The sequence below is a fragment of the Macaca fascicularis genome, chromosome 19 (assembly GCF_037993035.2).
Source record: "Macaca fascicularis isolate 582-1 chromosome 19, T2T-MFA8v1.1".
In the NCBI taxonomy this organism is placed as follows: domain Eukaryota; kingdom Metazoa; phylum Chordata; class Mammalia; order Primates; family Cercopithecidae; genus Macaca; species Macaca fascicularis.
Window position 1 is genome coordinate 20,955,832 of NC_088393.1, and position 13,159 is coordinate 20,968,990.

At 45.1% G+C, this 13,159-nt stretch overlaps 1 protein-coding gene and 1 long non-coding RNA gene across 9 annotated transcripts in view; both read left to right on the forward strand.

The window, feature by feature from the left end:
• LOC102135148 (uncharacterized) overlaps positions 1–11,517 on the forward strand; it is a 48,632-nt gene extending 37,115 nt beyond the window's left edge. For both annotated transcript variants that reach the window (XR_012428642.1, XR_010583536.2), the window contains exon 3: positions 10,461–11,517. This is a non-coding gene — a long non-coding RNA (uncharacterized lncRNA). The remainder of the gene's footprint in view (positions 1–10,460) is intronic.
• Positions 11,518–12,393: 876 nt separating this feature from the next.
• The window catches only part of LOC102134786 (uncharacterized), a 40,327-nt gene continuing 39,561 nt past the window's right edge, over positions 12,394–13,159 (forward strand). For all 7 annotated transcript variants that reach the window (XM_015440424.4, XM_015440425.4, XM_074026581.1 and 4 more), the window contains exon 1: positions 12,394–12,540. In XM_015440424.4, coding sequence (XP_015295910.1) covers positions 12,538–12,540 — 3 coding nt within the window. In that variant the 5' untranslated portion in view covers positions 12,394–12,537. The remainder of the gene's footprint in view (positions 12,541–13,159) is intronic.

Sequence of the window (13,159 nt, forward strand, 5' to 3'; positions counted from 1 at the left end):
TATGAGCCACCATGCCTGACTGGAATCTTCTTTTTATATGATATAGAAAAGCTAAATATATTTAGATCTGTTAGTTTACAGAAAATTTGAAAAAAAAATCTTTTATTAAAAATATAGGCCAGGCGTGGTGGCTCATCACGAGGTCAGGAGATCGAGACCATCCTGGCTAACACAGTGAAAACCCATCTCTACTAAAAATACAAAAAAATTTGCTGGGCGTGGTGGTAGATGCCTGTAGTCCCAGCTACTCGGGAGGCAGGAGAATGGCGTGAACCCAGAAGGCAGCAGAGCTTACAGTGAGTGGAGACTGCGCCACTGCGCTCTAGCCTTGGTGACAGAGCGAGATTCCATCTCAAAAAAATAAATAAATAAAATATAAAATAATACATATATATATATATTTTTTTTTTTTTCCTCCAGCTGAACTTTGTAACAATTCCAACTGAACATGAAGTTTCCTAGCCAGAACTCAGAGGAGGGAATGAATCCCGTGTGCAGACTTGACAGATGCAGAGGCACGGAAGTCCTGCTTGCTCTCTCAGCAGGGAGGCTTGTAGCCTGTGGCAAGTTTCCAGGCCTGTGGCAAGTTCCCACTGCCTGGAAACAAGCTCGGTGCTGTTGGGGGGTGCATGGTGGGAGCTAGACTGGCCTTTTGGGTTGTATGGGAGCTGGGTGAGGCCTGTTACTGCCTGCTTTTTCCTACTTTCCTGACAACCTGCATCACACAGCAGAGGCAATCATAGTCCTCCTGGGAACATAACTTCATTGACCTAGGAACCTCACCCACTTCCCCTACAGCAGCCACAGCAAGCCCCACCCAAAGGGAGTCTGAGCTTAGACTTGCCTAGCTCTGCCCCCACCTGATGGGCCTTCCCTCTGTACCTTCATAGCTGAAGACTAAGGGCATATACTCTTGGGAATTCTAGGGCCTCACCCACCACCTGGTTCTCCTCATACTACCACAGCTGACGCTCTCTGGAAAGTGCCTCCTCCCAGCAGAAGGCCAACTAGCACAAACATAGAGCATTAAACCACCGAAGCTGAGAACCCTCACAGAGTCCATTTCACCCCTCTGCTACCTGCCCCAGAACAGGTGCTGGTATTCACGGCTGAGAGACTCGTATACAGTTCACATCACAGGACTCTGTGAAGACAACCACAAGTACGAGCGTAGATCTGGGTAGACTTGCTGGGTGGCTAGATCCAGAAGAGAGACAACAATTAGTGCAGCTAGGCTCACAGGAAGCCATATACATGGAAAAGGGGGAAAGTACTACATTAAGGGAACACCCCATGGGACAAAAGAATCTGAATAACAGCCTTCAGCCCTAGACCTTTCCTCTGACAGAGGCTACCCAGATGAGAAGAAACCAGAAAATCAATTCTGGTAATATGTCAATACAAAGCTCTTTATCACCCCCAAACAATCACACTAGCTCTCTAGCAATCCATCCAAACAAAAAAGAAATCCCTGATTTACCTGAAAAAGAATTCAGGAGGGCCGGGCACCGTGGCTCACTCCTGTAATCCCAGCACTTTGGGAGGCCAAGATGGGCAGATCACGAGGTCAGGAGTTCAAGACCAACCTGACCAACATGGTGAAACCCCGTCTCTACTAAAAGTACAAAAATTAGCCGGGCGTGGTGGCACATGCCTGTAATCCCAGCTACTCAGAGGGCTGAGGCAGGAGAATCACTTGAACCCGGGAGGCGGAGGTTGAAGTGAGCTGAGATTGTGCCATTGCACTCAAGCCTGGGTGACAGAGTGACACTCTGTCTCAAAAAAAAAATAAAAAATAGGCCAGGCATGGTGGCTCACACCTGTAATCCCAGCACTCTGGGCGGCCAAGGTGGGTGGATCACCTGAGGTTGGGAGTTTGAGACCAGCCTGACCAACATGGAGAAACCCCATCTCTACTAAAAATACAAAATTAGCCAGACGTGGTGGAGCATGCCTGTAATCCCAGCTACTTGGGAGGCTGAGGCAGGAGAATCGCTTGAACCCGGGAGGCGGAGGTTGCAGTGAGCCAAGCCTGAGCCATTGCACTCCAGCCTGGGAAACAAAAGTGAAACTCCATCTCAAAAATAATAATAATAATAAATGAATAAAATAAAAAATAAGTGAAGGGAGAAATATGCAAGGAAATAACATGAAGAAAAAACAATCAGAACGTCAGGAAACATTGGATAGACTTATAAAAATGCAAAATGCTCTGGAAACTCTCAGCAATATAATTGAACAAGTAGAAGAAAGAAATTCAGGGCTCAAAGACAAGATCTTTGAATTAACACAATCCAGCAAAGACAAAAAAAAGAAAATACGAACAAAACCTTCAAGAAGTCTGAGATTACGTTAAACAACCAAACCTAAGAATAACTGGTGTTTCTGAAAAAGAAGAAAAACATAAAAGTTTGGAAAACATAATTGGACAAATAATTGAGGAAAACTTCTCTGGTTTTGCCAGAGACCTAGACACTCAAACACAAAAAGCACAAATAATACCTGGGAAAATCATCGCTGAAAGATCATCACCTAATCACATTGTCATCAGGTTATCTAACTTTAAGATGAAGGACAGAATCATATCTCATACACACACACACACACACACACACACACACACACACACACACACACACAAAATGGAATACTACTCAGCCATAAAAAGGAATGAATTAATAACATTTGCAGTAACCTGGATAAGGTTGGAGACTATTATTCTAAGTGAAGTAACTCAGGAATGGAAAACCAAACATCAAATGTTCTCACTGACATGTGAGAGCTAAGCTATGAGTATGCAAAGGCATAAGAATGATGCAATGGACTTTGGGGATGTTGGGGAAAGAATGGGAGGGGGACGAGGGATAGAAGACTACAAATATGGTGCAGTGTATACTGCTTAGTTGATGGGTGTGCCAAAATCTCACAAATTACCACTAAATAACATAATACCACCTATACCCCAGTAACTTATGGGAAAAAAGAGACTTGAAAAAAAATACAAAAATTAGCCAGGCATAGTTGTCATGCCTGTAATCCCAGCTACTTGGGAGGCTGAGGGGAGAATCACTTAAACCTGGGAGGTGGAGGTTGCAGTGAGCCAAAATTGTGCCATTGCACTCCAGCCTGAGTCATAGAGTGAAACTCTGTCTCAAAAAATATATATATAAAATAAAACTAGTAATCCAGGCAAAACAAAAATTAATCGTACATTATGAAAATACTCTGCCACATTTTTATACTAAATCAGCCAGTATTGAAATTTTTTAGATGTGCCATTTGAATAAACTGTGTGTTCCAAGTCAAATTATCTAAGATAACTTCACAGTTATCAGTGCTATGTACCTAAATTGAAGAAACAAACATGATATTTAAGAGGACATAATAAGTGTGAACTCATGGAGAATCTAGACAGCAGTGACTTGTTCATTCCTGAGTTCTTAAAGCTTCCTTTATCAAAAGCACTGCATTTTATTACTCGCCACAGAAAAGATAAAAAATAGTCTAAGTTGGCGGGGCACGGTGGCTCACGCCTGTAATCCCAGCACTTTGGGAGGCCGAGGCCAGCAGATCACCTGAGGTCGGGAGTTCGAGACCAGCCTGACCAACATGGAGAAACCCCGACTCTACTAAAAATACAAAATTACCTGGGCATGGTGGCGCATGCCTGTACTCCCAGCTACTTCAGAGGCTGAGGCAGGAGAATCACTTCAACCAGACAGGCAGAGGTTGCAGTGAGCTGAGATCACGCCACTGCCCAGCCTGGGCAACAAGAGTAAAACTCCGTCTCAAAAAAAAATACAATAATAACAATAATCTAAGTTAAATATAAATTAAATGTATGTGTGTGTGGTGACTATCCTAATTACTAAAATAGGTTAGGACCATTTTTTTTGTTTGTTTGTTTTTTTTTGTTTTTTTTTTTTGTTTTTTGAGACAGAGTCTCGCTCTGTCGCCCAGGCTGGAGTGCAGTGGCCGGATCTCGGCTCACTGCAAGCTCCGCCTCCCGGGTTCACGCCATTCTCCTGCCTCAGCCTCCTGAGTAGCTGGGACTACAGGCGCCCGCCACCTCGCCCGGCTAGTTTTTTGTATTTTTTAGTAGAGACGGGGTTTCACCGTGTTAGCCAGGATGGTCTCGATCTCCTGACCTCGTGATCCGCCCGTCTCGGCCTCCCAAAGTGCTGGGATTACAGGCTTGAGCCACCGCGCCCGGCCCAGGACCATTTTTTTTTTTCTCTCAAACATATAATCTGAGAAGACAATCAAAACTTCATGTACCTTTCTGCTACCTGCGGAACTATTTAAGCATTTATACAAAAATTTTATTGAATTGTCATGTTTAATACATATTTTCTCGTAGAATGAAAGCTTTCTCATGGGAAAAGTCTGATATTATAACAGTAGCTTACAGGATATTAAAAAATATGTTTTGCTCATGGGACGCTTCTGAAAAAGTCTCCAATAATAAACATACTTACTTCGGCAGGGAGCCATGGTGGCTCACGCCTGCAATCCCAGCACTTTGGGAGACCGAGAAGGGTGTATTACGAGGTCAGGAGTTCAAGACCAGCCTGGCCAAGATGGTGAAACCCTGTCTCTACTAAAAATACACAAATTAGCCGGGCGTGGTGGCGGGTGCCTGTAATCCCAGCTACTCAGGAGGTTGAGGCAGAGAATCGCTTGAACCCAGGAGGCAAGGGCTGCAGTGAGCTTAAGGGAGGAGACCACTCCTCAAATTGTCTTATGCCCAATTTCTGCCTCCAAAGAAAGAAGAAATAAAAACTAAAAGGCAGAAACAAAATCCACAGGCAGACAGCCCAGCGCCACACCCTGGGCCTGGTAGTTAAAGATCGACCCCTGACCTAATCGGTTCTATTATCTATAGATTACAGACATTGTATAGAAATGCACTGTGAAAATCCCTGTCCTGTTTTGTTCAGATCTAATTACCAGTGCATGCAGCCCCCAGTCATGTACCTTCTGCTTGCTCAATCGATCACGACCCTCTCACACGGACCCCCTTGGAGTTGTGAGCCCTTAAAAGGGACAGGAATTGCTTTCGGGGAGCTTGGTTGTTGGAGACGTGAGTCTTGCCGAAGCTCCTGGCCGAATAAAGCCCTTCCTTCTTTAACTTGGTGTCTGAGGGGTTTTGTCTGAGGCTTATCCTACTACAAGCTGAGATCGCGCCACTGCACTCCAGCCTGAGCAACAGAGTGAGACTCTGTCTCAGAAAAGAAAAAAACAACAACAAAAAAACTATTTCACTGGAGAAGTTATAAAACTGTTAAATAAGGTATTACAGATACAATAGTATTGAGAAAATCGAACTAAATTGACAGGATTGCTTTTGTAATTGCAGATTGATGACAGTCAGATTCACTGAGAGTGAAAAACTGTGATGGCTATTATAAAATTGTCATTGGATGGCTTATGTACCAGATAATGGAACCTCATGTGTGTTCTGTTACTGAAGTTTATATGACTAAATGCAGCAAGGCTTTAATGCATTATGGCGAAGCATATTTTCACCAGGTAAACAACGCTTTTATGGTCTACTGACTGAGGACAGTAAACCCTTTATAATCTTACTGAGTCTGCTTGCCATCTATACTGCAAGACTTCAGGACCCCGAACCTTGTGTTGATAACCTCACAACTGAGAAGAGGCCCTCCGAACTCTTGCAATTGTATGCCCATTGGAGTTTTTTTTTTTTTTTGAGATGGAGTCTAGCTGTGTTGGCCAGGCTGGAGTGCAGTGACTCGATCTCGGCTCACTGCAAACTCCGCCTCCTGGGTTCTGCAAGCGCCGCCTGCTGGATTCACGCCATTCTCCTGCCTCAGCCTCACTAGTAGCTGGGGCTACAGGCGCCCACCACGACGCCCGGCTAATTGTTTTGTATTTTTAGTATAGACGGTGTTTCACCGTGTTAGCCAGGATGGTCTCGATCTTCTGACCTCATGATCCAGCCGCTCGGTCTCCCAAAGTGCTGGGATTACAAGTGTGAGCCACCGCGCCCGGCCAGAGATCTTAAGGTTAAGTTAAACGGGGAAGTTTCTCTTGAAAAGCAGATGGCAGCATTGATGTAGATCGCTTTCTTCACAAGATGAAAAATCAAGACATCTCTGCTATCATGACACTCTTAGATTACTGTTTTTTTCTTTTTTTTTTTTTTTTTTTTTTTGAGACGGAGTCTCGCTCTGTCTCCCGGGCTGGAGTTGCAGTGGCCGGATCTCAGCTCACTGCAAGCTCCGCCTCCCAGGTTCACACCATTCTCCTGCCTCAGCCTCCCGAGTAGCTGGGACTACAGGCGCCGCCACCTCGCCCGGCTAGTTTTTTGTATTTTTTAGTAGAGACGGGGTTTCACCATGTTCACCAGGATGGTCTCGATCTCCTGACCTCGTGATCCACCCGTCTCGGCCTCCCAAAGTGCTGGGATTACAGGCTTGAGCCACCGCGCCCGGCCAGATTACTGTTTTTTTCTTATGGGTCTGCAAACAACGGAAATAAAAAGGGGCCTCTTGTGTGCACTCATGGGGTACATTTTTATATGTAGATTTTGCAGCCTACATTATATATGAACCAACTTATGCCTTCATAAGTAAAAGATGAAGGGCCAATGAGGGTGAGAAATTTTAATGGGACATATGTTGCCTCATAATATCAGAAACAGAATATTGTTTCATTGCCGTTAACCTAATTCATAAGTTAAAGAGAACTTATTCAAAATAGATTATAGAGCATTGCCAGGAGACCATTACTCTTCTGAATGACTATCATTTGTTAGGTCTTTTTGTTCCCCAGGGTTTACAATAAATGAGGCAGTGGTTAGAAATTTATTCCCCATAATAGGGCTTTATAGCATATTCTATTGTAAAGGCCACGGTTACACAATAGACTTTAATTTTTCTTACTAAAGTTGTGCGAAATAATAGAATTTCTCTAGATTAGTTACTGGATGAACAGAGAAGTATCTGTGCAGTTGCTAAAACTTGTAGTTGCATATGGAAAAATACATCGGGTATTACAGAGATTCAGTTGTAGGAGATTAATAAATAGGCTGCTTGGTTGAAATGAGGAGACCATTAATTTAGCTAATTATTTGACCTATTTAATGTTAGATGGTAGGGTTCATAAGACCCTGGCTAAAAAGCATACTTGAGGCCAGGCATGGTGGCTCACGCCTGTAATCCTAGCACTTTGGGAAGCCGAGGTGGGCAGATCACGAGGTCAAGAGTTCGAGACCATCCTGGCCAACATGGTGAAACCCCCCTCTCTCCTGAAAATACAAAAATTAGCTGGGCATGGTGGTTCTTGCGCCTGTAGTCCCAGCTACTCGGGAGGCCAAGGCAGGAGAATCGCTTGAACCAGGAGGCAGAGGTCGAGGTTGCAGTGAGCCGAGCTCGTGCCACTGCATTCCAGCTCTGCAAAAGAGCGAGATTCCGTCTCTAAAAAAAAAAAAAAAGCATACTTGAAGCTCTTGTTATCATCCTTCTTATAGTCAAAATAGTAGTCTCGCTACTGCAGTGTATTCTCTCAAAAGTTATAAATATTTGCATGCAGTTATCTCTAGAATGTCAAATGGTCTCTCTTTAACTGCAATCACAAAAACTCAAATGCATATGTGACCATGAGGACACCATAACTTATGAATGACCTGATAGGGACAAAAACTAAAAATAATGGAAACTGAGAGTGGCATTAAGACACTGAGTTTTGGTCATACTCTTACCTATGTGAGAACTTAACCAAAAGGGGGGGATTTTATAAACAAAATTATTGAAGGCCATCATTCTGGACTGAGCTTGTGCGTTAGGCCCAAAGAGACTAAACCAAACCAAATGGAGTCACTCGTGTTCATGTGACATAATCAAGCTGAAAATGTAAGGAAATAGGTAGATCCTAAAACAGGCCAGGTATGGTTGTTCTTTTGAAAACAGCAGATTTCAACACAAGGAGGTCACCTCTACTGTAACCCTTAAAAAAATAATAATAACCTGAAGTCCTTGTTTCCACTTTACAAAAGCTACAGTTCGGCTATTTCACAGTGGGATTTGAGAATAAAGAAGTACGTTTTTGATGGTGACAGAATAATATCAATGTCTAAAGTTCTGGTCTGTCTATCAAAATTGAGAAGATGATCAAAAGGGAGAGACTGTTAAATTAATTATCCCTAAAGCTGCTCCCTTTTCTGTTTAACTTTGGTCACTAGGTTTTTTTAAACACAGTAAACTGAAACCTAACTGGATATATACATAGACTGTATTCCATTATTGTGCCAAAAATTGTGTTTTTGCCAATAAAAGGACATCAAGTGTTCAAATTATGTTTAAGGCAAATCCCAACCTGTAATCAATCTGGCTGTTTCTGTACCTCACTTCCATTTTCTGTATGTCACTTTGCTTTTTCAGTCTACAAATCTGTTCTCATCATGTGGCTTTGCTAGAGTCTCTCTGAGCCTACTCTGGATCCACCAGCTGCCCGATTTGCAAATCATTCTATGCTCTATTAAACTCTGTTAAATTTAATTTATGTAAAGTTTTAAAGTTTTTCTCTTTTAAAAGTTTTCAAATGTTTTGTTTTCTCTCTCTCTCTTTTTTTTTTCTTGAGACGGAGTTTCGCTCTTGTTGCCCAGGCTGGAGTGCAGTGGCATGATCTCGGCTCACTGCAACCTCAGCCTCCCAGGTTCAAGCGATTCTCCTGCCTCAGCCTCCTGGGTAGCTGGGATTACAGATATGTGCCATCATGCCTGGCTAATTTTGTATTTTTAGTAGAGACAGGGTTTCCCCATGTTGGTCAGGCTGATCTCGAACTCCTGACCTCAGGTGATCCACCCACCTCAGCCTCCCAAAGTGCTGGGATTACAGGTGTGAGGCACCGCACAGCCTAGTTTTCAAATATTTTCTTTTTTTTCTGAGATGGAGTCTCGCTCTGTTACCCAGGCTGGAGTGCAGTGGTGTGATCTCAGCTCACTGCAAGCTGCGCCTTCCGGGTTCATGCCATTCTCCTGCCTCACCCTCCCAAGTAGCTGGGACTACAGGCACCCACCACCATTCCTGGCTAATTTTTTGTATTTTTAGTAGAGACAGCTTTTCACCATGTTAGCCAGGATAGTCTCGATCTCCTGACCTTGTGATCTGCCTGTCTCGGCCTCCCAAAGTGCTGGGATTACAGGTGTGAGCCACAGTGCCTGGCTCAATTTTTTTTTTTTTTTTTTTTTTTTGAGACGGAGTCTCGCTCTGCCGCCCAGGCTGGAGTGTAGTGGCCGGATCTCAGCTCACTGCAAGCTCTGCCTCCCGGGTTCAGGCCATTCTCCTGACTCAGCCTCCCGGGTAGTTGGGACTACAGGCGCCCGCCGCCTCGCCCGGCTAGTTTTTATTTTTGTATTTTTTTTTTTAGTAGAGACGGGGTTTCACTGTGTTAGCCAGGATGGTCTCGATCTCCTGACCTCGTGATCCGCCCGTCTCGGCCTCCCAAAGTGCTGGGATTACAGGCTTGAGCCACCGCGCCCGGCCCGGGCTCAAATATTTTCTATGATAAAAATAAATAATGTGCTGTTGGACTTTGATTTTCTAAACTCATCCCTCAGCTATTTCCTCAAATTATTCTGTCTTCAAAATGCTTATCCAATTTTTATTTTATTTATTTATTTATTTTTTTGAGACAGAGTCTCATTTTACCTCCCAGTGTGGATAGCAGTGGTGCAGCCAATCATGGCTTACTGCAGCCTTGACCTTCCAGGCTCAAGCAGTCCTCCTGCCTCTGCCACCTAAGTATTGGGACTACAAGCATGCACCACCATGGTTGGCTAATTATTTTCTTTCTTTTTTTTTTTTTTTGAGACAGAGTCTGGCTCTGTCGTCCAGGCTGGAGTGCAGTGGCCAGATCTCAGCTCACTGCAAGCTCCACCTCCCGGGTTTACGCCATTCTCCTGCCTCAGCCACCCGAGTAGCTGGGACTACAGGCGCCTGCCACCTCGCCCGGCTAGTTTTTTGTATTTTTTTAGTAGAGACAGGGTTTCACCGTGTTAGCCAGGATGGTCTCGATCTCCTGACCTCGTGATCCGCCCGTCTCGGCCTCCCAAAGTGCTGGGATTACAGGCTTGAGCCACCGCGCCCGGCATTTTTTTCATTTTTTTTCATGGAAACAAAATCTTATTATGTTGCCCAGGCTGCACCGGAACTCCCGAGTTCAAATTCTCCCATCTGAGCCACCCAAAGTGCTAGGAATACAGGTCTGAGCCACCATGTTTGCAAAATAGTAGCAATTTTTCACCCCTCCTGTATCCATGCCCAATGCCAGATGCTTTTACAGTTGTTTCCATCAAGATTCAGAATCTGTTTTCCAAACCCTAGATCAGCCTGGCCTTATTTGCTTAGGGCAGTAGAAACCTGTGAACATGGCAATGGGCTAGTTTGGGGCCTAGGCTCAAATGGTCTTGAATGCTTCTGTTTTTCTTTTAGAATGTTGACATCGCCTTGGAAAAAATCCCATGTTGGCCAGGTGGAAAACAAGATATCATGGGGAGGAGAAGCAAGGTGTCCCTGTTGACAACCCCACAAGCAGAACATCACCCCCAGAAGCACAGCTGCCTAGTCAACGAGCAGCTGACGACACATGTCTGAAGGAGCTCAGCTGAAACCAGAAGAATGGCCCCACTGAGCCCAGCCTAAATGGCTGACCATCTCAATTATGAACTAATAAGTTTTGGATGATTTGTTATGCTGCAATAGCTAACTAATACATGCACTCACTGCAGATAGGATGCCAGGATTCAATGACAGGTTGATTACTAGTTATCTTCTAACAGTGGGCACCCTATAGGTACTGATTTTTTCCCCTGATTTAAAGTTGGGTGACTTGTAAGAGAATGTTGAGTAATGCAGAAATACAGGTAGACATGTATGTATGTGATTGGTGCTTATACCCACACACCCTCCACACCACAGGAAAAAACAGATAACCATACTCTGACAATTAGGGCCAAGGCCAAATAGCAAAATAAGCTTGCTTTTAATCTATCTTCTCCATATCTAAGCATTGGAGGTCAAGCGTGTGGACAGAATTGAAGACACAGAGTTTTTTTATCCTGTGACCCCAACATCCTTTGTTCACTGTCTGATCTCTGGAAGAAAAGTGGACAACAGGTGGCCAGCAGTGGTCTACGTGCAGTTATTTTATTCCTGCTGCCACCTGCTCTTTTGATGGCCACTATCTATTCCACCCTTAGAACTGAAGAAAGATGTTGGTAGGGAGAGGCTCTGCCTTCACTTCTGGCAGAAAAGGAATGTTCAGTTCATTCACCCCCCTGACATCAGAGCTGCACTTCAATGTGGCAGCTATTGGCCATGTGTGCCTCCTGAGTGACTGGAATGTGGCTGGTCTGAACTGTGATGTGCTAGAAAGGTAATATACAGAGTTAGTTTCAAATGTTTATATACATTATTAATAATTACACATTCCTCACACATTACAATGATAATATTATGGACATATTGGGTTAATTAAATTGTTACAATCGATTCAACCTGTTCCTTGTTTCTTTTTCAAGTTTGTCTTCTAGAAAATTTAAGATTCACATGTGGCCCACATTTTATTTCAGAAGATTACCTCCTTTTTAAAATCTCAGGCTGCCTGTTCAAAGGACCGGAGCCAGGAAGGTCATAAAATCTGAAATTTTAAAATTATTATTGTTACATTCTTTTCATTTTTGAATAGCCACTATATATATATATGTGTGTGTGTGTGTGTATACGTGTGTGTGTGTGTATATATATATATGTGTGTGTGTGTGTGTGTTTTTTTTTTTTTTTTTTTTTTTTTTTTTTTTTACACAGAGCTTTGCTCTTGTTGCCCAGGCTGGAGTGCAATGGTACAATCTCGGCTCACCGCAACCTCCGCCTCGCAGGTTCAAGCGGTTCTCCTGCCTCAGCCTCCCGAGTACCTGGAATAATAGGCATGGGCCACCACGCCCGCCTAATTTTGTATTTTTTGTAAGGACTGGGTTTCTCCATGTTGGTCAGGCTGGTCTCCAACTCCCGACCTCAGGTGATCTGCCCCCCAGGCCTTCCAAAGTGTTGGGATTACCGGCGTGAGCCACCGCGCCCGGCCCCATATATTATTTATAAGTGCATATGACCTTATATACAAGGTTAAATGCAAATAACCTCTGCGGTGGGCCTGGCTCAGCTCGGCGAGGAAGCCCTGTCAGAGAAGGATGCAGCCTAGGCTGTCACTCTTCATTCAGCCCGGCATCTCATCACATCTTCCAGTCAATCAGGACCTGAGGGGGCGGGTATTTAAATGTTATCCAATCAGAGGCGCCGGGCTGGGAACCGTCCAATCAGGCACGCAGGTGAATCCGACAGGGCGGCTTCCGGGTTTGGCGGGGCCTTTGTCTCTTGCTGTGGCCTGAGCTCCAGGTCTCGCCTTCACTGCTCTGTGTCCTCTCCTCCTAGAGGTCCAGGCTCTGTGGCCCTGTGACCTGCAGGTATTGGGAGAGCTACAACTAAGACGCCAGGAACACCTGGAAGCCTAGAAATGGTGAGAGTGCCGGGTCCGACATTCCGAGAGGGGAGGGGCTGGTTGGAACCGGTGGAACGTGGCTGTGGCGGGACTCAGGCCTCTCCGCAGTCAGCTCCACAATCTGCGCCCCGAGTTCTCTTGCCCAGCTCGGCGTCGGTACCCATCAGCCATAAGATGGCGGCTGCGCTGACAGCCGGGCCCCCGCACGTCCTGTCTCTTCCTTGCGCAGTGACTGTGCCCTGGCCTTGAGCCCTCTCTGGGCAGCTCTGCTTCCGCAGCGCAGCGTCTTTCCCAGACTGTGGGGGGACCACGGGAGGAGCCTCACTGGAGAATCCTGACTTGGGGTGCGAGTTCATGAATGGAAAGAACTTTGGTCCTGGGTTCCTAGTTCCTCTTTTCTCCGATTAAAAATGTACAGGCCGGGCGGGGTGGCTCACGCCTGTAATCCCAGCACTTTGGGAGGCCGAGGCGGTCGCATCACGAAGTCAGGAGTTCAAGACCAGCCTGGCCAGCATAGTGAAACCCCGTCTTTACTAAAAATACAAAAATTTGCCGGGCGTGGTGGCACACGCCTGTAGTCCCAGCTGCTTGGGAGGCTGAGGCAGGAGAATCACTTGAACCTGGGAGGTGGAGGTTG